This window comes from Chiloscyllium punctatum, chromosome 49 (assembly GCF_047496795.1).
Source record: "Chiloscyllium punctatum isolate Juve2018m chromosome 49, sChiPun1.3, whole genome shotgun sequence".
NCBI lineage: Eukaryota > Metazoa > Chordata > Chondrichthyes > Orectolobiformes > Hemiscylliidae > Chiloscyllium > Chiloscyllium punctatum.
Window position 1 is genome coordinate 7,985,130 of NC_092787.1, and position 25,088 is coordinate 8,010,217.

Genomic DNA, 25,088 nt, shown 5'->3' on the forward strand with positions numbered 1-25,088 from the left:
GAGTGAATAAAAAAAAGGAGAGTATGACCTTGAGGATCTGCATCTTAACTTGATGCTTAACTCCTCAAATCTACAATGCAGAACCACCCCCTTTATCCTTCCGATGTTGTAGGTACCTACACAGACCATTACAACTGGAAACCTCTCACACTCATTCTAGTCTGGAGCATGTATTGCAAACCCTGGCAGTAGGCAGCAGCATGTCTGGCTGAACTCTCGCTGTTCCGTGGCACAGGGAAAGATGAAGGTAGTTATTGGAGGTCAGTCATCTCAGCTCCAGTATATCTCTGCAGAGTCACTCTGAGTACTATTCTAGGCCCAACCATCTTTAGCTGCTTCACTTCATCAATAACACTTCCTCCCACGGGGGGGTACCCAGGCAATGACGCGAGGAGGGGTACGCGGGGCAGTGACGCAGGGAGGGGTACCCGGGGCAGGGACACGGACACGGGGAAGGGTACCCTAGACATGGGGAGGGGTATCCTGGACACGGACACAGGGTGGTGTACCCGGGGAGGGGGTACGCAAGTCACTGACACGGGGAAGGGTACGCGGGGCAGGGACACGGGGTGGTGTACCTGGGGCAGGGACACGGGGTGGTGTACCTGGGGCAGGGACACGGGGTGGTGTACCTGGGGCAGGGACACGGGGTGGTGTACCTGGGGCAGGGACACGGGGTGGTGTACCTGGGGCAGGGACACGGGGTGGCGTAACCGGGGCAGGGACACGACACGGACACGGGGAGGTGCACCCGGGACAGTGATGTGGGGAGGGGTACCCGTGGCAGGGACATGGATACGGGCACCCGGGGAGAGGTACCTGTGGCAGGGACTTAGATACAGGTAGGTGTACATGGGCAGTGACGCGGGGAGCGGTGCCCAGGTCAGTGACGCCGCGAGGGGTACCAGGGGAGGGGTGCCTGGGTCAGTGTTGCAGGGCGGGATGCCTGGGGCAGGGACGCCAGTCAGTGACGCAGGGAGGTGTACCCGGGTCCAGGACGCGGGGAGCGGTACCTGGGTCCGGGACGTGGGGAGGGGTACCCAGGGCAGGGACGCGGGGAGGGGTACCCGGGGCAGGGACGCGGGGAGGGGTATGCGGGTCAGTGAACACAGGTAGGGGTACGCAGGGCATTGACGTGGGGAGTGGTATCCGGGACAGTGTTATGGGGAGGAGTGTGGTTGTGTTGCCCCTCTACATTTCACTCCCAATTCCTAGAAACTTTCCCAGGCTGAGAATATTCCCAGGAAACCAACCTCCTAGTGAATAGAGAGAATGTAAATGGCCACAGCCATCTCCCTGCTCCCCTTATCGCACTGAGAGTGTTAGAGACACACAATCCTGTGGGACACACACACTATAACATCGAGATTCTGAGAAAGACAAGGCAGCACAGTGACCCGTTGTCATACACTAAGACACTAAGGACCCGAGCTGTGTCATAATCTCTGACCACGTCGTGGTATACGTCCTGCTGGGTTGTAGTTTGATGTGGAGATGATAGGATCAAAATTGGTCTTTTTTGCCCTTGTAAAACTGGGACAGATATGCCCAATCCCAAGGTCCGAGGGAGCCATGCTCCTTGTGGACGTGGGACAGCGTGCCCGAGTGACAAAGCCCCCACTGGAGTCTAACCTCTGACCTGCTTGCTGTCAATTCCTACCCTGAGAATAGACTCAGATGCATTTTTACCGTTGCCTATGAGTGAATCGGACTCAGCAGTGTGGTTTCCCTGCTTAAACAGGCTGACGCTAGCTTATTATTTAAACTCGGATGTGAAGAATGAGTGTTCATGTATTGGATTGCTGATACTTATCAAACTGTGCTCCAGTGAAGTCAGCACCTGAAGGAGAGCGGAAATAAAGTAGGAATGCAAACAGTACGAGCACATATGTCAAAATAACCCAGGTCATCTTAGAAATCACTCAATTAGCTCGTTATCAGCCTCCAAACCTCAAAAAGAAAACCCAGAAATTAATTGATCCGAGAAATAAGGATTTGATTTGATATTTTGATTGCTAATGTGTGCAGTAAATCTGAGTAATGAGACCTTGGGCTGTACCTGGGATTAAACAACAGTATTTAAATGGAACACTTCATCACCTGGAAGACAACACCACTGCAGTTCTGCGGATCACATATAGTGAAGCACACTCGCTTGTAAAAGGACAACCACACGACAAGCTGAATCCTTTATTAGTTTCACACGTTGCCGTGATCAGGATTATTTTCAGTCAACAGTAATGACTGTCATGTGATGCCCAACACCTGAACAAATAGGTAACATACTCCTGCTCTGTCCCTATCCTTTCATTCTTTGTTGAGGCAAATATTTTTGAATAACTCAGAAGTAGAAGAAATTCAAGAAAGGGGGTGCACTAGATTCAACAATATCTAAACAAGAATTGTAGGAGTGGAAGATTAAAGAATGGTTAACCGATTAAGGATTGATGCCTTCTTTGGTCCCTGATGCCATTTTGTCCATCAGAGTAATTACTGCACATTGTTAATTGCCTTATGAGAATTCAGTCAGTGACCTCTCACAGAGGTCTACTTAATGGAAAATGCTGTTTAAGAAAAGGGGTACAATTGTAGCCTGAACATTTCAATCCCCTCACTTGATTATTTTTTATTTAAATTTGAAAATGCATTACTGTATTAACTCTAAAGAGGTTTGATCGTTTTCAAACCTTCCTCCATAGGCTACCCACAGTCACTTAGAATTAGCGAGTCCATAGAGAGATACAGCATGGAAAAAGACCCTTCCGTCCAAATCGACCTTGCTGACCAGATATCCTAAATTAATCTAGTCCCATTTGACAGCACTTGGCCCATATCCCTCTAAACCCTTCCTATTCATACACCCATCCAGATGCCTTTTAAATATTGCAATTGTACCAGCCTCCACACTTCCTCTGGCAGCTCATTCCATACATGCACCACCCTCTGTGTGAAAAAGTTGCCCGTTAGGTATCTTTTATATCTTTCTGCTCTCACCCTAAACCTATGCCCTCTAGTTCTAGACTCCCCCACTCCAGGGAAACGACTATCTATGCTCCTCTATATGCTGATCTTGTAAACCTCTATAAGGTCACCCTTAAGCCTCCAACGCTCCAGGGAAAACAGCCCTAGCCTATTCAGCTTCTCCCTGTAGCTCAGATCTTCCAACCCTGGCAACATCCTTGTAAATCTTTTCTGAACCCTTCCATTTTCACAACATCCTTCCAATAGTAAGGAGACCAGAATTGCACACAATATTCCAACAGTGGCCTAACCAATGTCCTGTACAGCTGCAACATGACCTCCCAACTCCTGCACTTAATACTCTGACCAACAAAGGAAAGCAAACCAAACGCCTTCTTCACTATCCTATCTACCTGCGACTCCACTTTCAAGGAGCTATGAACCTGCACTCCAAGGTCTCTTTGTTCAGCAACACTCCCGAGGACCTTACCATTAAGAGTAAAAGTCCTGCTATGATTTGCCTTTCCAAAATGCAGCACCTCGCATTTATCGGAATTAAACTCCATCTGCCATCCTCAGCCCATTGGCCCATCTGATCAAGATCCCGTTGTAATCTGAGGTAACCTTCTTCACTATCCACTACACCTCCAATTTTGGTGTCATCTGCAAACTTACTAACTGTACCGGCTATGCTCACATCCAAATCAGTTATGTAAATGAAAAGCAGTGGACCCAGCACCGATCCTTGTGGCACACCACTGGTCACAGGCCTCCAGTCTGAAAAACAACCCTCCACCACCACCCTCTGTCTTCTACTTTCGAGCCAGTTCTGTATCCAAATTGCTAGTTCTCCCTGTGTTCCATGAGATCTATCCTTGCTAACCAGTCTCCCATGAGGAACCCTAATTTCTGTTTTCCACTTGTTTCTCGATGAAATCTATTTCCTTAAATTCTTGTATTTATTTTCAGCATATATCTGACCTCAGGTCAAAAAGCAGCTCATGCCTAGTGGTCCATATCAGTGCAATTTGCTGGTGAAATGGTGAACTTCTTTGGGAGGCACCCCAAGGGTTAATAGATAGATTTGAATCTAGTTGTTCGGGTCGTTAGGGTTCCTGGGTCTGCGACCACTCAGCTCCAGTCTGTGTGAGTGCATGTTACAGCCGATGCCCCTCGTGGCCCATTGAGGGAATAAATTTGGCTCTCGATGTTGAACAAATGTAAATTGTGAGCCTTCAAAATCAGGCTTGGCCAACCTCTCTCTGAAGGCAGACATGTCAATTTTTCATTCATTTGAGAGGCTTGTGAGCAAATATTAGAAAGCTCATGCTTGCCACAACAAAAAGTATGAATTTCAGAAAATATACAGTTCCAAAGAATAAACTTAAGTGCCAAGCAGTATAGCTAACTCATGAAACTTGTCTTTTTTTTGTCTTCTTGGTTAAGAATCATAGCGAGAGACGATGCCTAAAGTGCAGATCACTGGGTAAGAGGCTGGTGGCAGCACTGAGCTAAGGAATTTAAAGTGAGGACTGCACATGTTGGAGATCAGGGTCAGAAAGTGTGAAGCTGGAAAAGCACAGTCGAGAGTGTGGTGCTGGAGAATCACAACAGGTCAGGCAGCATCCAAGGAGCAGGAGAGTTAATATTTTGAGCATAAGCCCTTCATCAGGATGCCTGATGAAGAGCGTACGCTCAAAACCTCGACTGTCCTGCTCCTTAGATACTGCCTGACCTGCTGTGCTTCTCCAGCACCACACTTTTCGGCTCTTGCTTGTGGCGGGAGCACACTCTGAGCTTACCTCAGCATATTTCACATAGAAGTCGGGCTCATTTCTCAGCCTGCTTTGTGGATTGATCTTCATTTAGGGAGGGTGTTAGTAATGAGCACCCACTCAAACAAAACAAGGTGGGAGAGATTGAAAGAGTATCTCCTTTCACAACATTGTGAGCCACCTCTTGGTGACACCTCAAAACCAGTGGCAGCGTGTGGTGGCAAAGAGAAAAAGCTGATGTCTTCATCTATTGTTTCTTGATTGGAAGCTTTAAAAAAAACAGAAGGTATTTGTGGATAAATGGAATTTAAAATTCAGGTATTTCAACCCATTTGATGAAAAATATTCAACTGCGAAAGAAAACAATTGTAAAAGCAATTAAGCGGTTCTTACGTTTGCACTCTGTCATCTTGGCAAAAAATTTCATGTTGCCCTGGAAAATATAGCAGGTTTCCATTGCCATCCCTGTCTGTGCATTTGGAAAAGTAACAGAAATAAATTGTCTCGTGTCAGATAAGCCTGACTCACTTCACAATCTGTGCTTGTGTGGCATCGTGACTACTGTGTACGCGAGGGACAGAAGTCTTTGGGGAATAATGGGATTTCACGCTGCTTTCTGGTGCAAGTGACAAAACAACTTGCACGTGCAACCATTTCCAAGCTGCAATAATCTGAGACAAGAGTGTTTCTTCAGAAGGGAATGTATCTTGTTGTTTGGCAACCTGAACACTTTAAAAATACGAAATGTTGATTTGCTCCTTCCCTCTCTGGAGTATTTGTATAAAGTGTTTGGAGATTTTATTGGATCTATTTCTATATTAGTAATCCAATGATTTAAAAATTCTTCCTCTTGACTCAATAGAATCTCTTAAAAAAAACACCCAACAGCATTTTAACCATTAAATTACATATCCTTGATTTAATTTTCAGAAAGTAAATGACTCCTGGGGATTTCTGCATCAGATTCATAAATGTCAATCAAATGTAAAATCTTTTTAAATGATCGAATATGAGAGATGAACACCTAAAGAATTACAAATACTTATTGAAGAAATACTATTGTGTATTCCTGCTCGAAACCTAAAGCATGACAAGATGCAGCAACCTTTATTTATAATGAACTGCACAAAAAAATCCCATCATTGGTTGGGGGGTCTATTGATGATTTTGACTCCTTAACTTGCAACCCCTTGATTGCTTTGACGGAATGCAATGTGTCTGACATTTTGCTTGACATTGTTTTGGATAAAGTAAGGATATTTTCTTGCTCTCAAAAATGCAGAGTCCCCACAGGCTTAACATGTCTGCATATCTTAAACAGAGGAGCTGGGAGGAAGAAACCAGTAGGATAGGGTGAAGGGGGTGCAATATAGTATCTTACAGATTTAAAGAAAAAGATCTGATTGGGTGTATAATCGAGATCTGGTAAAGGGCATTATGTACACGTTAACAATAAATGTCCCTCTTTGGATGTGCCCTGGTCAAACTAGATTTGCAGGGGTGGAAATTGTTCCCTTAGAGCCCACCCCCACGTTGTCATTTCATAAAGCTGCTGACCCATGCATTGGGTGAAACCATATGCAAATGGACTTTATTCTCTAATTTTTTCTTCTTCCTCTTCTATTTCCTGACATCAAATTGGCATAAAAGAGCATTCGACAGTGCCATGACCAGTCTGACAGGTGTACTATCGGACTCTGGCAGCACAGCCTATTCAATGTCAGAGAAAGAAGCAATAATTAGAGCAAAGAACAGAATGAACGTCAAACGAATTACCAGGCAGCAGCTCATATTTGTCAGGAAGGATTGCATACATAAGAATTAAGTGACAGTACATGCCCGAGTAATGAAAGAAAAATGAAAGATTTGCCCAAACATAGCGCGCAGGATGCATACGTATGTCTAGCTGGAAGCAAAAGTGAGTAAGCTCGACAAATTATGCTGCTGGAGTTTTGAGAACCGTTCTTTTTGCAGATATCTAGAGCCTGTAATTTGTTCAATGATCGATTTGCCATAGCACTTCAATGGTGTGTGTTCTGAAAAATTTCCCTTCTCGCCATTAAAGGTGGTCTGCATTTTTTTTTTGTACAAGAATACTGTTTGAAAATTCCGATTTGACTGCAAATACTAAGCGAGCCCCTGGTTGAACCATGTAAACTTGTTTGTGTGATGGCTGATTCTGATAACAACCAAACTAAATTATGTTCAATGCTGAAATTTCTAAGGCTTAATGTCAGAAGTATACAATAAAGACATTCACACCAGTTTTATGTTGCTGAGTGTTTGGAAGGTTTTTAAAAAATATAATTTTTTTCTGTGAAGTTGAGATTGTAGTATCAGAAAGCTGAGGTTATCAACAGCCTCTCCTCCTAGGCAGACCCTTCACTGTCCAACTCATTTTCTCTGTAAATTAGTGGGAGCTCAGAACAAGGAACCTGGGTTGACGTAATTAACTAACATGAGATTGTATCCAAAAATATAAGGATGCTCTAAAAGGAATTATCTTCCAAATTCAAGCTGTTTGTTAGTTATTTTCCATTCACGATGTTGTGTGTCCTTCAGGTCAATCACACTGTGCAGGAAACTAGTTTCACACAACTGGTTTCACAAAACAAGATAATGAAATAAGTGGTGAAAAGTCACTAGGATCTGAACAGCTTTGCACCACATATAATCCCAGGAGATGAAGAAGAGCCAATTTGCATGACTTAATTTATGATAGGTAGAGCAGGGGATTGGACTTTGACTGCAGAGATTAAGCAGATGGTGGTGGGAGGGGGAGGCAGTGACAGGCTCTTGTAGAGTAGAGGTAATGTCCCTACTCTGGACTGGGTTGAAGTCCCACCTGCTCCAGAGATGTGTGATCATGTCCTTGAGCAGGTTTATTAGGAAAACAGGATAATCTTTTTGAAAATTAAGTAGAAAACTCTCAGTCTTTGATGCAGTGGCAGTGTCCCTACCTGTGAGCTAGGATGTTAAGATTCAAGTCCCACCTCTCCAGAGCTGAGTAATAAAATATCTAAGCATATGGAGGGAGGGGCACCTGTGGTGCAGTGGTTGTGTGTCCTTGCCTCTCAACTGGAGGCTTCAGTTCAAGGAGGAGAAAGTGAGGCCTGCAGATGCTGGAGATCAGGGTCGTGAGTGTGGTGCTGGAAAAGCGCAGCAGGTCAGGCAGCCTCCGAGGAGCAGGAGAATCGACATTTCGGGCAACAGCCCTTATTCAGGAATCTCTCGACTTCAGTTCAAGTCTCACCTGCTCGAGAGGTGTGTAATAACATCTCAGAATAGGTTGATTAGTAAAATGACCTCCACTTAATCTTAGGGCTGATTAAAAGTTTCTCCCTACCTCTAAACCTGGGTTCAAATCCCACCACCTCCACAGATATGTAGTAAGAACTCTGATCAGGTTGGTTAGGAATTCAGCTAAGTATGTCGGGGAGAAAGAGATGCCTGGCTGAGCTGATCTGAGGATGACTTAACTCTGTCCAATGTGTATCGGTGCAGCTCATTGCAAATCATATTTATACAATGCTTTTCCACTTTATAGATGGTTTTGTGTCAGTTTGACTGCTCAAGAAAAAGACAAACAGTAATCAAGAAGAATACCTAAGTAACAACAAAAGTTCAGAAACACCTTGGATAGCTGACAGGATCATAGAATTAAACTGTAGACAAATGGTCAACAAACCGATGCAACAGATTAAGATTAAATCATTTTCAGGACATGCAAGATGAGAGAGAAGTCACCATAGCATTTCTGTATCCACTTTGTATCAGCTTTCTTTGCAGCCTGGAAAACACACACACACACACACACACACACACACACACACACTCTGTCTCTTCTCTCCCTCACAAACACATTTACACACACTCTCTCTTCTCACACACACACACACACTCCCTTTCTCTGTCTCTTTCTCTCTCACAAACACACAAACTATTTATGTATTCCACTTTCCAACACTAAAGAGGAGGGATTTTCACAAGGCCAAGGAATGGTCCTTGTTCCACACACTACTTCATATCTGTTAGAGTAGTCTGATCCATTTTGTTCCATTAGTTCTAAGGAAGGGTCACTGGACCCGTAACGTTAACTCTGAATTCTCTTCAAAGATGCTGCCAGACCTGCTGAGCTTTTCCAGCAACGTCTGTTTCTGTTTCTGCTTCTGATCCACTCGGACTATGGACATGTCCCGAAGCCTCAATTGGTATTCGCATTTTTGACAAAAATCATCCTCCAAATAACACATCTATATAACACCAGCTGGATGACCCAATAAATACAAGAATGCGGAGAAATGTTATCCAAAGATCCATAAGCTTCAATACAAATCCAAAGGTGATTTTCATAGGACAAATATTTTAAAAAAGAGACCAACATTAATATGTTGAAATGATTGTGATAAGGAAGTGAGCTCCCGAGCAGAAGCACCTCCTTCCAGCTCAATGGTTGGTGTTTGACTCTTATTCCAAGCAAATCGGGAACACTGTCAAGCTGACAATTGTCTGCTAATCACTTCTGAAGATAGCTGCAGCTCAGGAAAAACTGAAGGGAATCATTTTCATTGCTCCATGCCTCTGGGTTGATGCATAATTTTGACAGTCAGATTCAGGCAGAAACACAGGCATCAGTGCTGTGGCCCCGTGCTGCTTCATACCATGAAGTTAGTCAGTATAGGAGAAAGGGGTTGTTATAATCCTGTGAAAACTCCTACTAGTGTTTAAAAAAAGCACATGACTGCAATAGTTTGACATTGTGTTTTACTTGAGGTGCTCAAGGTTGGTTTTATTCGTGGCCCAAACTTCTTTCTGACTTCAACATTTTGGTTTTACTTTTGCAATGTTTAATGGGTGTTTAATTTTGGAGTGAGGATAATTCTGGTGAATTGAAGAATTTGGGCGCAGCCAAGCATGGCACCATTGCAATAGGTCATTTAAAACAAAACAATAATGCATCTCAACAATGCCCCAGTAAAACTAAATGGAGCACTCATTTACCACACCTCACCAAAATCATTGGAAAATGCATCTAAAGAAGTCAGCAATCTTCAGGGGAAAAATTTGATGATTAACATTCTCATTATCAAATGGTGATTTGTACTAATTACATTTGATGGGTAGTAAACAATTTAAACACCCATGGAGGTTATAGTCACGGGAATAATTTGAACATAAATTTGTGTCCTATGCATTGGCTTCCTATGCTCAAATTAAAGACACAAAATGCCTAGAACATTAATTTGAACATTATAATTCATCTGAAAACCATGACACTTTAACATGGAGCAGCTTCAATCATTCAGGACGATTTCTGCTGTTTATTTTAGTGACAGTTGCCACACTCCCTTGTGGGAGCAATTTATTTGTAAAAAATGTGGCTCTCTTGAATACTTTGCAATCTCGAGGTTTGAGTAATTTGATGTGGTTTGCAAAGAAAATGTATGTTTTTTTTGTGTAAATATGACTCGCTAACAAAAGCAGTCTTGTTTAGCTAGCAAAAATGTTAACATGACAAATGTGGTCCGATTAACGAATCATAACTGTATCTGCCTCCTAAGGCCATAGCAATTTGATTTGTAGGTTTATAGGATTTTTAGAAGCAAATTAAACAGTCAGAAGACATAAAATAATGAAAAAAGCAACCATGTCTGTTAGAGGAAGGAGATTTTACTGGTGCTGGACAGTTTCATAACACACATTCTGTTTCAGTGCCTTTCCCAACTGCAATTTAATTGCTGCAAAAAATATTATACTTGAACAATTTCTTTATTAGTAATACTCTCTGAAATGCTAACCTTGTCATATTGACTAATGTGGTGCATTTGTAGGCCCAAGATGATTAAATTGGAAGTCTTGTGCATTTTGCAAGAACAAGCTCATTATCAGGGATCCCCACATTATGTTGGACGGGTTATGAAAGAGATGCGGCTTGTCATTCTTTTATTAGGAGACTTACTTCAAAATTAACATTTCTCCATAAATTCTAGAGGCATTATTGTCCGAACAGTTAAGACGACCTTTATTGGACGGAGGGTGTTCTGTTTATGTATCTTCAACGAACTCAGAAGTGGATGTAGGCTGCTCTGCAAACCTACTTTATAAACTTGAACAGCCTAATGCACAAATCTCGAGCAAAGCATGGGGCGCATTCATCCACGTTATAAACCCTGTCAAACCGCTTTGATCTGAGGCCATTTTCACGGATTATTCAAGGCGACAATTTCAAATTGAACAAAGCTTTCTCTGGCTAACCAAACAAGTCTGTAATAGCGTGAAAGAGAGAAACATGGATTTCAGTCTCAAATGCAGATTTCACATTCAATGAGCCAAGAATTTTTTTTCAAAATGCCCAAATCCAATTTATAAAACTGACCACTGATTTGGTTCTCATTGTTTGTTTTAAAAGTGCATAAGCTGTAATTCAATCAATATTTTATAGGCTACTTTTGCTAAACTGACAATTTTCTTATACTCTTACCTACGTTAAATATTATAAGAATATCAATTAATGTAGATTACAGGTGATCATGATATTGATTGGAAGATATAAACTCCTTAGCAACACATCCAATAAATACATGATTTGTCTAGCGGTTGTTCAGTTATTCCAAATGCTGGCAGTCTAATGTTCATGTTTGGTGACATTTTATATAGGAAACTTTAATTTGGAAAATTCCTTTCCATATGTCTAGGAAAAGCTTTGAATTCTAAGCTTAACCCACAACGTACTAACCGTTATTAGCCCTTGCTTTTGTGCTGTGGAACTGAGCTCAAGTGAAGCCAACAATTTATACCCTTGACTTACCTTTAAATTTTGCTCTCTCTCCTGTCTCCTACTTCTCTCATTATAATCACTGGCCTAGGGCCATGGAGGTTAATATCTTTTCTCCTTCTAAGAATTCTGGATGAGATGAAATCCCTTTGCATTATTTTGTCCTGGAAGAACAATTTCTGATATCCTATTTTACCATTTGTTCAGAGTCCCAGCTCATATCCAATGTTATGAGAACACTAGGGGCTTGTGAGAGTGCACAGAAGCAACAACAACTTGACAAAATAGGTGTCAGCCTTTTGCTGGTTCATTTCTCAAGGCAACACCTAAGTTAACCTACTTAGTTTATAAACTTTAACAAAGGTTTGCAGTTAGCTGTCAATCATCATTAAATAGTGCATTTTCACAATACCTCCACTAGCCCACCAATCAGCACTGCTTTTTCGTACAGTATAAATGTTAGTTTTCTCCTTAAGTTGGCATTCTCATGAATCGTACTGATGAGCAGGATGACAAAGTGTGTTATTCTAACAATAAATAAATATTTCACAATTACTGTTTTTATATATTGTATATGTGTTTACAATTCATGTAAGAAATCATTCTTGCAAATTGCAATCCTCCCTCTTATAAAAAGTGCTTTGTCAAACAATTTTGTGCAAAGTAGAATTGCTACTATAGTTTAAGAGCCTGTTTACTTAGCACCCAATATCCTTTCATATCAATGGGGAGTGATTGATTAATATTGTATATGAAATGCTTCTATTCGCTATCTACATACTGTTAAGGCATTGTTTTAAAAGGAATTATCACCTCAAACAAGAGAGAAAGGAATTTCAGACAAACACATTAAAAGTATTTGCTTCCTCTCATCCCACAATGTTAATTTCAAGGCCTCAGTAGACTGTTATGATCTTGTGACATGGATTATAGACACTTTTACTGTTCCAGTCCAAAATACAGCTCCACTTATGCTTTCCTATCGCTTGTTGGAAATTGTGTCTGCAACAGACGATCACTATCTTCATCTACATTTTCATCCAATGCAGTTGAAATGCAGGTACATTAGCTTAAATAGCTGCTGTATCATAATATGAGGTACCTTCAACATCCAAGTCTTAAGCCCAAGAAACTTATTATCCTGCTGGGCCTCTGGACTGTGAGGGTTTTATTCATGAGTTGAAGAAGCTCAGATAAACTGCAAATTTCCCTCTGGTGGTGGATATTTTTGGAAATTGCTTGCCCGTGGCAGTTAATTCACAGAACTAAAAGAAATACAATTGATGAGTTCAGATTTAGACACTCCAGCAGACTTTTAACTGTCTGATTCACTTTATCAGATATTCAGCTCACTCAAATATATATTCTTCTTTTAGTTTCTTGCATTCACATAGCTTCGCTATAATGCTGGCTGATCACCGTCTCCTGTCAGTCACCCATTCTTCTCCCAATTCCATTGTGTTTAAGTCTCTCACCATTGCTTTTTTCCGTGTTGTGTTAGGCCTACCAATTCTTCGTCTTCTTGAGAGTGCCATGTCCATCACTCACCCCACCACATTTCCTCTCTCTCTTTAGCTCCTTGACTAAGGAGCAGTGCTTTGAAAGCTTGTACTTTCAAATAAACCTGTTGGACTATAATCTGGTGTCATGTCATTTTTAACTTTGTCCACCCTAGTCCAACACTGGCACCTCCACATCATGTCCACAACAGATGACTATACTATTTCATTGTTGTGAGGGTTGGAGGCTTTGAGCTATAGGGAGAGGCTGAATAGGCTGGGGCTATTTTTCCTAGAGTGGCAGAGGCTGAGGGGTGACTTTAAAGAGGTTTATAAAATCATGAGGGGCATGGATAGGATAAATAGACAAGGTCTTTTCCTTGGGATGGGGGAGTCCCGAACTAAAGGGCATAGGGTGAGAGGGAAAAGATATAAATGAGACCTAAGGGGCAACCTTTTCATACAGAGGGTGGTATGTATATGGAATAAGCTGCCAGGGGAAGTGGTGGAGGCTGGTACTATTGCAACAATTAAATGACATCTGGATGGTTATATGAATAGAAAGAGTTTAGAGGGATATGGGCCAAGTGCTGGCAAATGGGACCTAGATTAGGTTAGGATATCTAGTCGGCATTGATGAGACGGACGAAAGGGTCTTTTTCCGTGCTGTACATCTCTATGACTCTATGTCTTGGCTACTTTCTTATTGATGCTGTCACAATCTTCATTGAGCCCTGATATTCCAGTTTTGTCCGCAGCTAATTTGTCTTCCCACCAATTTGAAACCAGCTATTTGATGTACTATGTTTTACAAAATGGGTAGAAATTTATAATTTTGAATAATAATTGATGCTTGTGTTCTCAATGAGACATGATTTACTATAATATGGAATAATATTATGTACATCTTGAACCCATTTCAGAAAAATGTGAAGAACACAACAATCAGTTTTAGTGGGCCAAGCCTCTGAATATCCTTCTGCAAAGGGAGAGATTCTGTTTCTGTGAGTGGCGGCCTAAACGATAAATTTGGTCACCCAACAAAAATGTCTGTAATCCAAGTCACAAGACTGTAACAGTCTACTGAGGCCTTGGAATTACGTAATGGAGTAATAGGAAGCAAATACGTAATGTATTTGTCTGAAATTCCTTCCCTTCTTGATTGAGCTGATAATCCTTTTCAAATATGTGGGTTAACACCATGTAAATAGCAAAGAGAAGCTTTTCAGATACCATATTAATCAACCATGTGTACAATTGTTCCACAGGAGAAATTCAGGAGCTATGTCATCCTGGCTCAATTGTGCTGAACTTCTAAGACTTGGCATTAAATATTTTTTGCTTTGAAAGAAAACCAGTTACAATCATAATCAAAGCGCACACTTCTCACTAGAATAACAATGCCCGGGCGAGTGTGGTAAAACAGAATGGGAAACACAAACATCAACTGGTCATTTTTAACTTAATCTTCAGGTATTGATTGAGGATATTAGGAATTGATTAAAGAATTTCTTATTATTTCATTATGTTTATTGACCAGAAATTCCTTCTTAAATTTTCAACATCTTCTGCAGAAATCTACACCAATATTCTCCACTCATTTCTTTAATGCTAAAGAGTTTTCTCTAGCTCCATCTACAGGGCTACAAGCCCTTATCTGAAGGGATGGGTGGCTTGGTTGGAGGGAGGGGGTGGGGGGTGCATGTGGGGAGATGGGCAGATCTCTTCCTGTCATCCTACTTTATGTTAGAACCACTGAGAACTATTTCAAATTGCACATCAGAGATGTCTGATTGGCTTAGAACTGCAGCTTTGACTTTATGCATGTAGGATTTTGATTTAATTCTTGTCATAATTAAATTCAAGATGATTTTTTATGAAGCCACACGGCATGTTTTCTATATCTTCATTTGATAAACAAATAAGCTTTTTTCCTTGTTGCCTTGGGATCACTGATATCCTGCAATACATTTTTTTTAAAGAATGTACATTAGAAAGATGACAGTTCACAATGGGTTAAATTAGACCCTATTGATCATTTATCAACACTGTTTGGTTTAACTTGTTCTGTGCAGTATTAAATTTATTGATAATAAAAGTGAGTGCCATAATGTTCTATGATTGTTGTTTTAATTACAGTTGGAACACCATACTATATGTCTCCAGAGAGAATACATGAAAATGGTTATAACTTCAAATCAGATATCTGGTCACTTGGGTGTTTATTGTATGAGGTAAGCAGTTTGAGTTTCCTTATCTTTTATTTGAAAAGTCAGATAATTCATGGAGTTCAGTGCAGTAGGATGTGGATTAACTTCGGGAAATTGATTGTGTTGCTGAATCCTCTCATTCTTTAGCATTTTAAAATTCTAATCCAGCCCAGATGGAAATACTGATGTTGACTTGTTCTTTGAGAAGAGCTATGGGAAGAGACTGAATAGGCTGGGACCAATTTCTCTGGAGCATTGGAGGCTGAGGGGTGACTTTATAGAGGTTATAAAATCATGGGGGGTGTAGATAGGGTGAAGAGTCAAGGTCTTTTCCTTAGGGTTGGAGAGTCCAAAACTAGAGGGCATAGGTTTAGGTGAGAGGGGAAACAATTAAAAGGGACGAGGGGCAAGTTTTTCATGCAGAAGGTGATGTGTGTGTGGAATGAACTGTCAGAGGAAGTGGTGGAGGCTGGTACAATTACAACATTTAAAAGGCATGGGTGTATGAATAGAAAGGGTTTAGAGGAATATGGGCCAAATGGGATTAGATTAATTTAGGATATCTGGTCAGCATGGACATGTTGGACCGAAGGTTCTGTTTACGGGCTGTATGACTCTAATTACAGAACGGTGTAAATAAACAATGGTGTGCAATGAATAAGTTGTTAAACTTCTGGCTGGTAACCAAAACCAGTAGGAGGACAACCAAGGACAAAACTGCCATCTGAGTGAATACTAATTGTGTAAACTCATAACAAAGGACTACAAATAAAAAACGAAATTAGCATTCCTGTGATTAGGGTTTTGGTTGAAGTTTATTGGCATTTCTGACAATTTTTAGGAAACATTAGGTGAGATGATGGAATAATCTAGTTGAGATCTATCAGATAATTAAGGGAGTTGATAAAGGGAGATAATGGGGAAGTAGTTTCCTGCAACTGTATTGGAATGGCTTCAAACAAGGGACATAATCCTGAAATTAGAACTAGATTATTTGAGGGGAAGTTGTGTAAAGCATTTCTTCACACAACGTGGAGTGGAAATCTGGAGCTGTCTTTATCTCAAGACTGTCAAAATGGGTAAATTGAAATTTGAGAATGGTAGATTTTTGTTAGGCATTATGAGTTAGAGAACCAATGTAGGTAGGTGGAGTTAGGATGCAGACCAGTCATGATTTGACTAAATGATAAATAGGTTTGAGGAGCTGAATGGCCTATTCCTGTTTGTAAGTAATTAATGACATTTGTTTCATGTTTCCTCACTTAATTTAATAAATTGAGTGAATGCAGACTAAAGATCAGGAAGTAAAGACTTACAAAGAATTAAGCAAAGAATGCCAGATGCTAGGGATCTGAAACAAAACCAGAAAATGCTGAGGATACTCGGCAGGTCTGGGAGCATCTGTGAAAGAGTTAACATTCTTCAAAACTGTTAGTGGCTGGGAGAAGGTGGTAATTATGGCTGATTACAAAGAGTGTCGTGGAAGAGGAGTGAGTGGACAAGTGGAGACTCAGCCCAGGGAGGGAGAGAGAGAGAGAGAGAAAGTTAGGCAGATGAATGGAGAGTAAATAGAAATAGTAAACCAGGAAAGGAGAAAAGCCGATGATATGGACCATGAGTAGTTGAAAGTGGATCAGCTGTGCTGAAAGAAGCTCAATTCGTGACGGGTCCATGGGTGTTGAAATGGGTAAAGGACGTGCTCAATGATTTTAGGGCTAATTTATTTTCATCTACTAAAGTAGCTGATATTGATTATTTGTCCATAGTTCTGCCTATGTATTATGCATTTATTGTCTGTTCTGGCAGAAATACCAGTGTGACTAGGCTGCTCTAATTCAAGTAGAAAATAAAAGCTACAATTGTAACTAAACATAACGTACAGAACAAAGAGTGATGCATCTCTTGCATTACCCAGATATGCTTAAGTAGAAAGATTAGACCATGGGATACAGTGTTCAGTAGATATAACTCTTTGGCTAAAAGGTAAAATAGCTGTGCTAACTGCTAACTGACACAAGAAACCTCCTCAACTAATGAAGACAAATCTCTTGGCCTCCTTTCCATTCCCATGTCCTTGTAACAAATGTCTTGGCCCAGTCCTCTCCAGCAATCTCTAAAAGTGATGGCTTAAAAATTCAGTATGGTTCTTAATGAAGGAAGAAGCTGGTTAAAAGTTTCACATAGAAATAACCTAATTAATAGCTATTTTTATAAAACTGGGCAACACTAAAAGTTACATTATTGCATCTCCATCAAATCATCGAACTGTTACACGATATGAAAGATGTAACATGTAAATAGGATGAAACGAGAGACCAATTGATTTAGTTGATTGTGTTACTGTGTGTTGGAAGGATACCACTGAGACCTCTCATCTGTCTACAACATATTGTTGTCTTATGTTGTTATGAGGCTGCATAACACATATATTGAGGAAAGATGTACGTAACCTTACAACTAACAAAGAATGGATTTTCAATCGAACCTTTCCTCAAGTTGAATTCTCATACACTGGAACTAAATGCTTGCTTTACATATTTAATGGACTGCAGTCAGTGAAAAAGTGTCCGCTTCAAGTGGAGCTGATTTATGTGCTGGTGGTGAGTAAAGGTTGTCTGGTTTATGCTCAGAAAAAGAAATATTGGTGCTTGGAGCTGAATGAAAATCAATGTAAATCCTGCCTATGGGACCCGAGCTGTTGTGGGAATAGTCCATCACAGACGGAAAGTAACAGTCCCTCCTCAACTTTGATGAGAGAGGAGAAAAATCTGGAAATTGATTCCTCTGTGCTGCTGTGCATTTTTTATAATTCAATAAACAATGCAGAGTTTCCTGAAAATAGATTACCTTTTCCATCAGCACAGACAAAATAAGACATATAGAGATACCACAGATCATGATTAATACCAAAATGCAGTAAGATAGAGGGGAACAGTTATAAAGATAGGTCAAGATGAAGAGACATATGTCCAGTTCAAAGCTGTGTGAGAATATAATAGCTATGGCAATAGAGGCAGATAGGTTTAATGCCAAGGTTGGTGTTTTACAATTAGTCATTTAGTGATTCTCGATGAAAATTCTCAACTAGTTTTATATGTAACTATTTGTAGAAATAGAGAACAGAGACTGGATATCACCATTTTTAAATTGATTCTCTAATCTATGGATTTTCATTGAAGTCAAAGTTTGGAGTATTTAGTACCCCATATCCTTCAGTACTTCTCATTAACTGAATTATTCTGGTTAATCTCATATTTAAAAAATTCCACCAACTGCCATTATCAGGAGAGTTCTAGATTTCTTCCACACACTTCATGACTTTCTTTTTTCACTAACATCATTCCTGAAAGGGCAGGCTCTAATATTTAAACCATGCCTCCTAGTCCTAGACTCCACAACGAGTAAAAATTATTTATCTTCACCTGGCCTATCAGTTCCCCTACATAGCTTGAAAATTTCAAATCATCTCTTAACTTTCTAAAACCTAGGAACTGCAGCCTTAGTTTGCACATTTTCCCCTTGTGCTTTAATCCTTGGAGTCTAGATACCATTGGATTCACTCAATATCAATCTATTCTTTCTAAGGTGTGATGCCGATAACCGGTGACAATAATTCCAGGTGTGGGCTAACTAGGACTTTGTCTTGCAGTTACATAATTTATGCTCTCTTATATTCTTATCCTTTAGATATAAATCCAGAATTCTCTAAGTCTCTGATTATTTTCTGTATCTGTCCTCAGTATTTGAATAATCAATGTATGTGGAGCCCCAAGTCTCTCTGGATCTGTACTGATTGTAGCTTTTCACCAATTAGAAAACGCTCTTGTCACAGCTTTTCCCTCACTTAGTCAACTTAACATCTCTCTTTAATTTCATACTTCCATTTGCATTGCTTTCAAAACCACCTACTTTTTTTGTCATAAGCAGAGTTGGAGAGTGACTTTGTATCTCATATGTCATTAATAAATATGGTGAATATTTGAGAGCCCAACACCGTTCCTAGTAGATCATCACCTGTCATATCCCATCAGTTGGAGTACATTCTTAATATTCCCCGTGTTACTGTCTCTGCCATTCAATAAATTTGCTATCCAGATGATTAGTTTGTTTTCAATCTCATAAGCTTCAGCTTTAGTTAGCTGTCTTTTGATAGGGATTTTGATGACTGCTTTCTGGAAGTCCATATAAATAAGATCCATAGGCATTACAGAATTATTACAGCACACGAGGAGTCCATTCAGTTTTCAGCAGCTGACTGAATAAGCATCTCAGTTCATGCTTCTCCAGCTTTCTCTTGTAACCCTGCACATTCACCTTTCTCATAACATTTCAATTCCTTTTTGAATCCTGTAATTTTTACCTGCCTCCACCATACTGTCATGTAGTGCATTTAAATAGTTCTTCAAAAACTACAGCCCGAATTCTCAGGCAGAGTAAATGTATGCTGTCTCTCTCTAATCAACTGACTACTTTCAAGGTATTCAGTCCGCAGTGATTGGAAGCAGGTGGATCTTATTAACTATGATATTCATGATTGGGGTTGTTAATCTGAGCCAATCAATATAACCAGAGGATTCTGTTTTGCTTGTTACTGATTTCCTGATCATTTGGGTATTTTTCCTGGTAGCGGAAATATTAAATAAAATTATTTACACAATGGAGTCCTCATTGAGTCCTGCACTTAGACACACAATCACAACAGTGGGCATTGCAACTGTGTCGCTGTAATGGGGGGGGGTAACAGAAAAGAAAAAAATATATATATAAACAGAGTATTTAGAATCTCCTTGGAAGAAAAAATATAAACAGTAGATTTCAAATCTCCTCAGTTCAGGGAATTGACTTTTAAAAAAAGTCTAAACAAGGGATTCAGAGATTCTCCTCGCCTCAGGGATTGGCCGGCCACAGACAGTGTACTGTGCATATGTACTTGGTGACGGGATACCAGCACTGTACAGTTATTTCACAGTCATTATCTTCAATTATAACCAGATCACTTTGAAACTTATTATTGAAAAATACTAGGCTTGAATCAAGATTTCTGTACAATGGCAGCCAATATGAATTATATATTGAAATTCTGTAATTGGGTGTGCAACGTATTTATGAAAAATACATTTAAATTCAACATTGGGCAATGAAAGTAGGTGACACGTTCCCTTTAACAGTCCTATCCGTGCTTATTACAACTTCTAGTTTTGAACATGAAGTAATTGCACCTCAAAAAGACACATCAAAAGAAAATGCACTGGTAATGTTGAATAGTTTCCCGATCGTAATAATTAGGAATTGTCAACAGTTTTGTTTATATTTCTTCTCACCTTAAAATAGGTTTATTCTGTTTTTTCACACACCCAGCTAAAGCCATGGGTATGTATAAAACCCACTCATAAACTCATTCATGCTACTGTGTGATCACTTGTCATTCATACATATTTCAGTACTCTCCAGAATTTCCATTTTCTGTATTGGCTGTGGAACTTGCTTTTCTCCCGGTTCTTCCAGTTGAGATCTAGAACTTAGTCTGTGAGAAATCTACAACCTGACCACAATGCAGTAGCAGATGGGGTCACTGTATCACAGATGCTTAACACTTCATGCAAATCAAAGTGGATTCTCTCATCATGGCCGTAGTCACATTAGGATTCATTCATGAACTGGACTCAAGCAGCAAAGATAAATCAGTTCCAGCTACTTGTTTTGTGGCTAATTATTCAAAAGTCCAACATAGGACACCACATCTTTCAATCAGTAACCAGACCTGGGTAAGTTTAATCCTGATGAAGGGCTCCGGCATGAAATGTCGATTTTCCTGCTCCTCAGATGCTGCCTGACCTGTGCTTTTCCAACAACACAATCTCAACTCTGATCTCCAGCATCTGCAGTCCTCACTCTTTCCTAAGTTTAGTCTTGGTCAGAGCTTATAAATTGACTCACTTATTTCTCATGACCAAGACTTCACAAGTCCAAGTTTGCTTAGAAAATGGTTTTGAGATTTAATCATCGATTATAATCTAATAAATAAATCCGATAAGCCTTTGCTTGTTCTACAGCAATAGCATTTCCTCAAACCACAATAGGCAACATCCCATTCTAGACATGCTGGTGTGAGTCATCACGTTGATCTCACTGACCTTTGCTGATCTCACTTGTTGGTTTGTTTTTTCCCTCTGTTTTTGATTATACTAAAGATAAATCAAACCATGGAAAACATGGAATTTATACCTTATAATTCACATTACCACTTTATATGAAACACGATTGTCACTTTTAAAGTTGCCTTATCCAGTCGTGCAATGTGTAGATAGGTATCCTATCTTAAAAGAAATACTTGCATAAAAGGTAACAGCTGAATAAAAACAAGGTCTGAAGATGTGTTGCTGGAAAAGCACAGCAGGTCAGGCAGCATCCAAGGAGCAGGCGAGTCGACGTTTCGGGCATGAGCCCTTCTTCAGGTTCAGATTCTCCTGTTCCTTGGATGCTGCCTGACCTGCTGTGCTTTTCCAGCAACACATTTTCAGCTCTGATCTCCAGCATCTGCAGTCCTCACTTTCTCCTAAAAACAAGGTCTCACTTGCACATACAGCTGTATTACATTTTGAGATATTTTGGATGAACCTCATCCTATTTTATTGACATAATTATGTTGGGAATGACTAATTCTTGCCGGACTTATGAGCTGTTAAGTTGCTTTTGAAGTTAGGTAAACTGGTGGTCAGACTAAACACCTCAAAAACAATGTGTAGCCATGTTTGCAATGTGAACTACTTAAAGTTTTATCTCATAGTTTGCTCTTTTTAAATAATGAATTCTTTTCAATAAGCTGATTAGGTCCATCTACACTAAATTGAAAATACTACATGCACATTATTCACCATCAACACAACATGGAATTTACAATAAAATCCAAAATTTTAAGACAGGTTCATCCCATTATTTACACTGCCATTTTTATTTATAAATTGTGATAAAACTTAAATCATATGGGATTCGCTATCATAGAGCTAAAATCTATGCTGGATTACTATCTGAAAGACTTTAGTTTTTCAAAAGGTTTAGAATACTTGAAATTTCAAGAAGAACATGAATAAAAAAAAAGGTCCTGCGTTTGTAGATGCAGAAATTCATTAGGTACAGTAGGGGAAAAAAAAACAGGCAGTATCAGATCCATCCCCTGTTCTGCGTGATGGTCTGCATTCAGATTCAGCACAGTCAATTAAACATAATATGGGTTGGGAAAATATCAAACAATTTTGTCCAATAATAACCATTTCATATTAGCACACAAGTCAAATTTCTACCCAAATAGAATCTGGTTTTTAGGTGGTACTCTCCATGAGGTCACTCCTGTGCAGGTTGGACACTTCATGTGATGAACAATAGTTTAGCATTTGCACCAGGAGTGCCTTTTGTCAGACTTTGGCAACAGAGTTGCTATTTTCACTTTTCCCCAGAAGGGATAACTGGTACAGGGAGACCTTTAAACGGAGTGCACCAAATAAAAAATAAATTGCAGTAAATCAAAGGATACTTTGTAATCTAATATGTTACAAAATCCATAAAAATTGAAACACCCTCTCAATATTTTACTAACATATTCTCTGAATGAACCTTCAAGAACTGACCCAGTAGTTCGGTTCATTGTCGATAAAAGCAATGCATGGTAATAAAATCAATGAGTTGCAATGAATTGTGACAGAGGGGAAACCAGATAGGCAATCATAAAAGTTAACTTAAAATCTGCTAAATCTTAGGTGCCTCCCCTCAGTGAACAGAAGGGAGTCATACAGCACATTTGTAATCCCTTCAAAATTACCTATATTTTATTGTCATGCTCCAACAAACACTTCATTCCTATATCGAATAAACAAGATGCCAAAATATGAATCCATGTCGGTACTTTTTGCTCACATTAATTTCTAAATGTGTTTAATTAAATAGTTACACAAAGACTACTGCCATCCAGTGCCTCAGCTGTATTTGTATACAAATTGGGCACAGTATGAAGACTGGTTCTGTGGCCTTAGATCATACCCGCCTGTTGTTCTTCAGGCCAAACAAAAGCATTTGAAGTATGGAAAAAATCACATCCTCTTGAGTGCATTTTATTGACTGAGTTGAAGCACATTCTAACCTACATAAACATTGACGTTTGCCTTCTTCACAGCACGGGAGCAATGTACCAGTGATAATTCTGTGACATTCTATAGTCAATATAGTTAAGATTTCCCATCAGCTACTCACAATAAGGTCACCTGATCTTCAGATGTGTTTCATCTGAAGCAGTTGATGTCCCTATGGATCCCTTAGGATAAAAAGAATAGAGCTGTAACTGTAGCAGGATTCAGCACACTAGTGTCTTCCCTCTCTACTGAAAGAATATCTGATCTTGAAGTTAATTTCACAAGATTATAATTAGGCACACAAAATCTTAATTTTCAATGTTAGTGAAGATGCATTTTAACCTTTGTTCTTTTCATAGACAAAATACTTAGATGGAAACTAAATGGTAGCATTCTCTCTAATGTATTCATTGTCATAAATTGTGCAGAGCAAGTCTACATAATCATAAATGGGAATATTTACACATTTTTATTCGATCACAAGTTGTGGGTGTTTCTGGCTAGGACATCATTTGTTGGCCATCTCTAATAGCCCAGAGAGCAGTCAAGAATCAGCGACATTGCTGTGGGACTAGAGGCACATGGAGTCCAGACCAGAAAAGAGTGGCAGATATCTTTGCCAAAAGGACTCTTGTAACTAACCTGTTTAGAGATATTATTGCACACCTCTGGAGCAAGCGGAACTTGAACCTAGGCATGAGGTTCCCAAAAGGGACGACTAACTGAGTTGAATTTATGGTATAGCTGAACTGAGGAGAGAGAGAGAAGTTTAGATTCTAAACCCCATAGTTGGAGAATATCAGAACTAGGAGAGTTCTAACTCAATGTGGATACTCTTAAGATGCCAGAAGTACCTATTTTGAATGAGGAATTTTTAACCTAGGGAATGGTGGAGGAGATTTGAAGGGACAACCTTGTCCGAAACGACCAGAAGGGCCAAGAAACCTCAGCTCCTATACAAATCATTGACAATTCCAAGACAAAATGGTTAATCCTCCAAGTTTTAGGGTGTAATGTAATGGGTGCAGAGGAAAGTGGAGTTAAGTCATTTGATTTGGAGTATAAAAAATTAGGTCCATTGTATTTTATTACCTTTTGTGTAAATGACCATTTAAGATAGTATATATTTCTTATAGTTCAGGCTCTTTAGTCTTTGTGTAAGAAAATTCTTGCACTTGAGTTATGAACCTCAAGGCTTCGTGTTTTTAGTGAATATCTGGATTTTTTTCGGTTTATGTTACTGGTCTCTCTCAAGAGCGTTATATTAAACAAAATAATAGAAACATGAGCTTGCGTTCAATGGCAATAGCTGTTAAAGCTTAAAAATATTTCTGAGACAAATTATTGAATGAACAATACAAATTCTTATTGCATACTAAATAGAGTCTGTGGGACTGCTTACTGTCTTAAAAAGTATGATCAAAGACTTAGTAGAAAAGGATCATTTTCAACAATATTTTGCAATGGACGAAGTTTAACTATGGATGATATAGACTCTAAATGAAATGTGGAAACCTGTTTTGAAATGTAGTTTCTGTTAGAAAGCTTTACTGAAAACATTGCTCAAATATGTGCCAACCACGTTATATCTTCAGTGATGGATATTTAAAGATTTGTGTATAGCGAATGAGAAATTTAATCATAACATTTTCAAACTTTCCTTCATCCAGCTGTGGAGTGTACAACCAATAGCCTTGAAAGTCATGCATTCTGTTTGCCACACATTACATTCTCAGAGATTGGCT

General features: G+C 39.7%; 1 protein-coding gene across 7 annotated transcripts in view; it reads left to right on the plus strand.

The window, feature by feature from the left end:
- nek6 (NIMA-related kinase 6) overlaps positions 1-25,088 on the plus strand; it is a 339,425-nt gene that overhangs the window by 271,931 nt on the left and 42,406 nt on the right. For all 7 annotated transcript variants that reach the window (XM_072565784.1, XM_072565783.1, XM_072565781.1 and 4 more), the window contains one exon: positions 15,150-15,244. In XM_072565784.1, the coding sequence (XP_072421885.1) occupies positions 15,150-15,244 (95 nt within the window). The remainder of the gene's footprint in view (positions 1-15,149; positions 15,245-25,088) is intronic.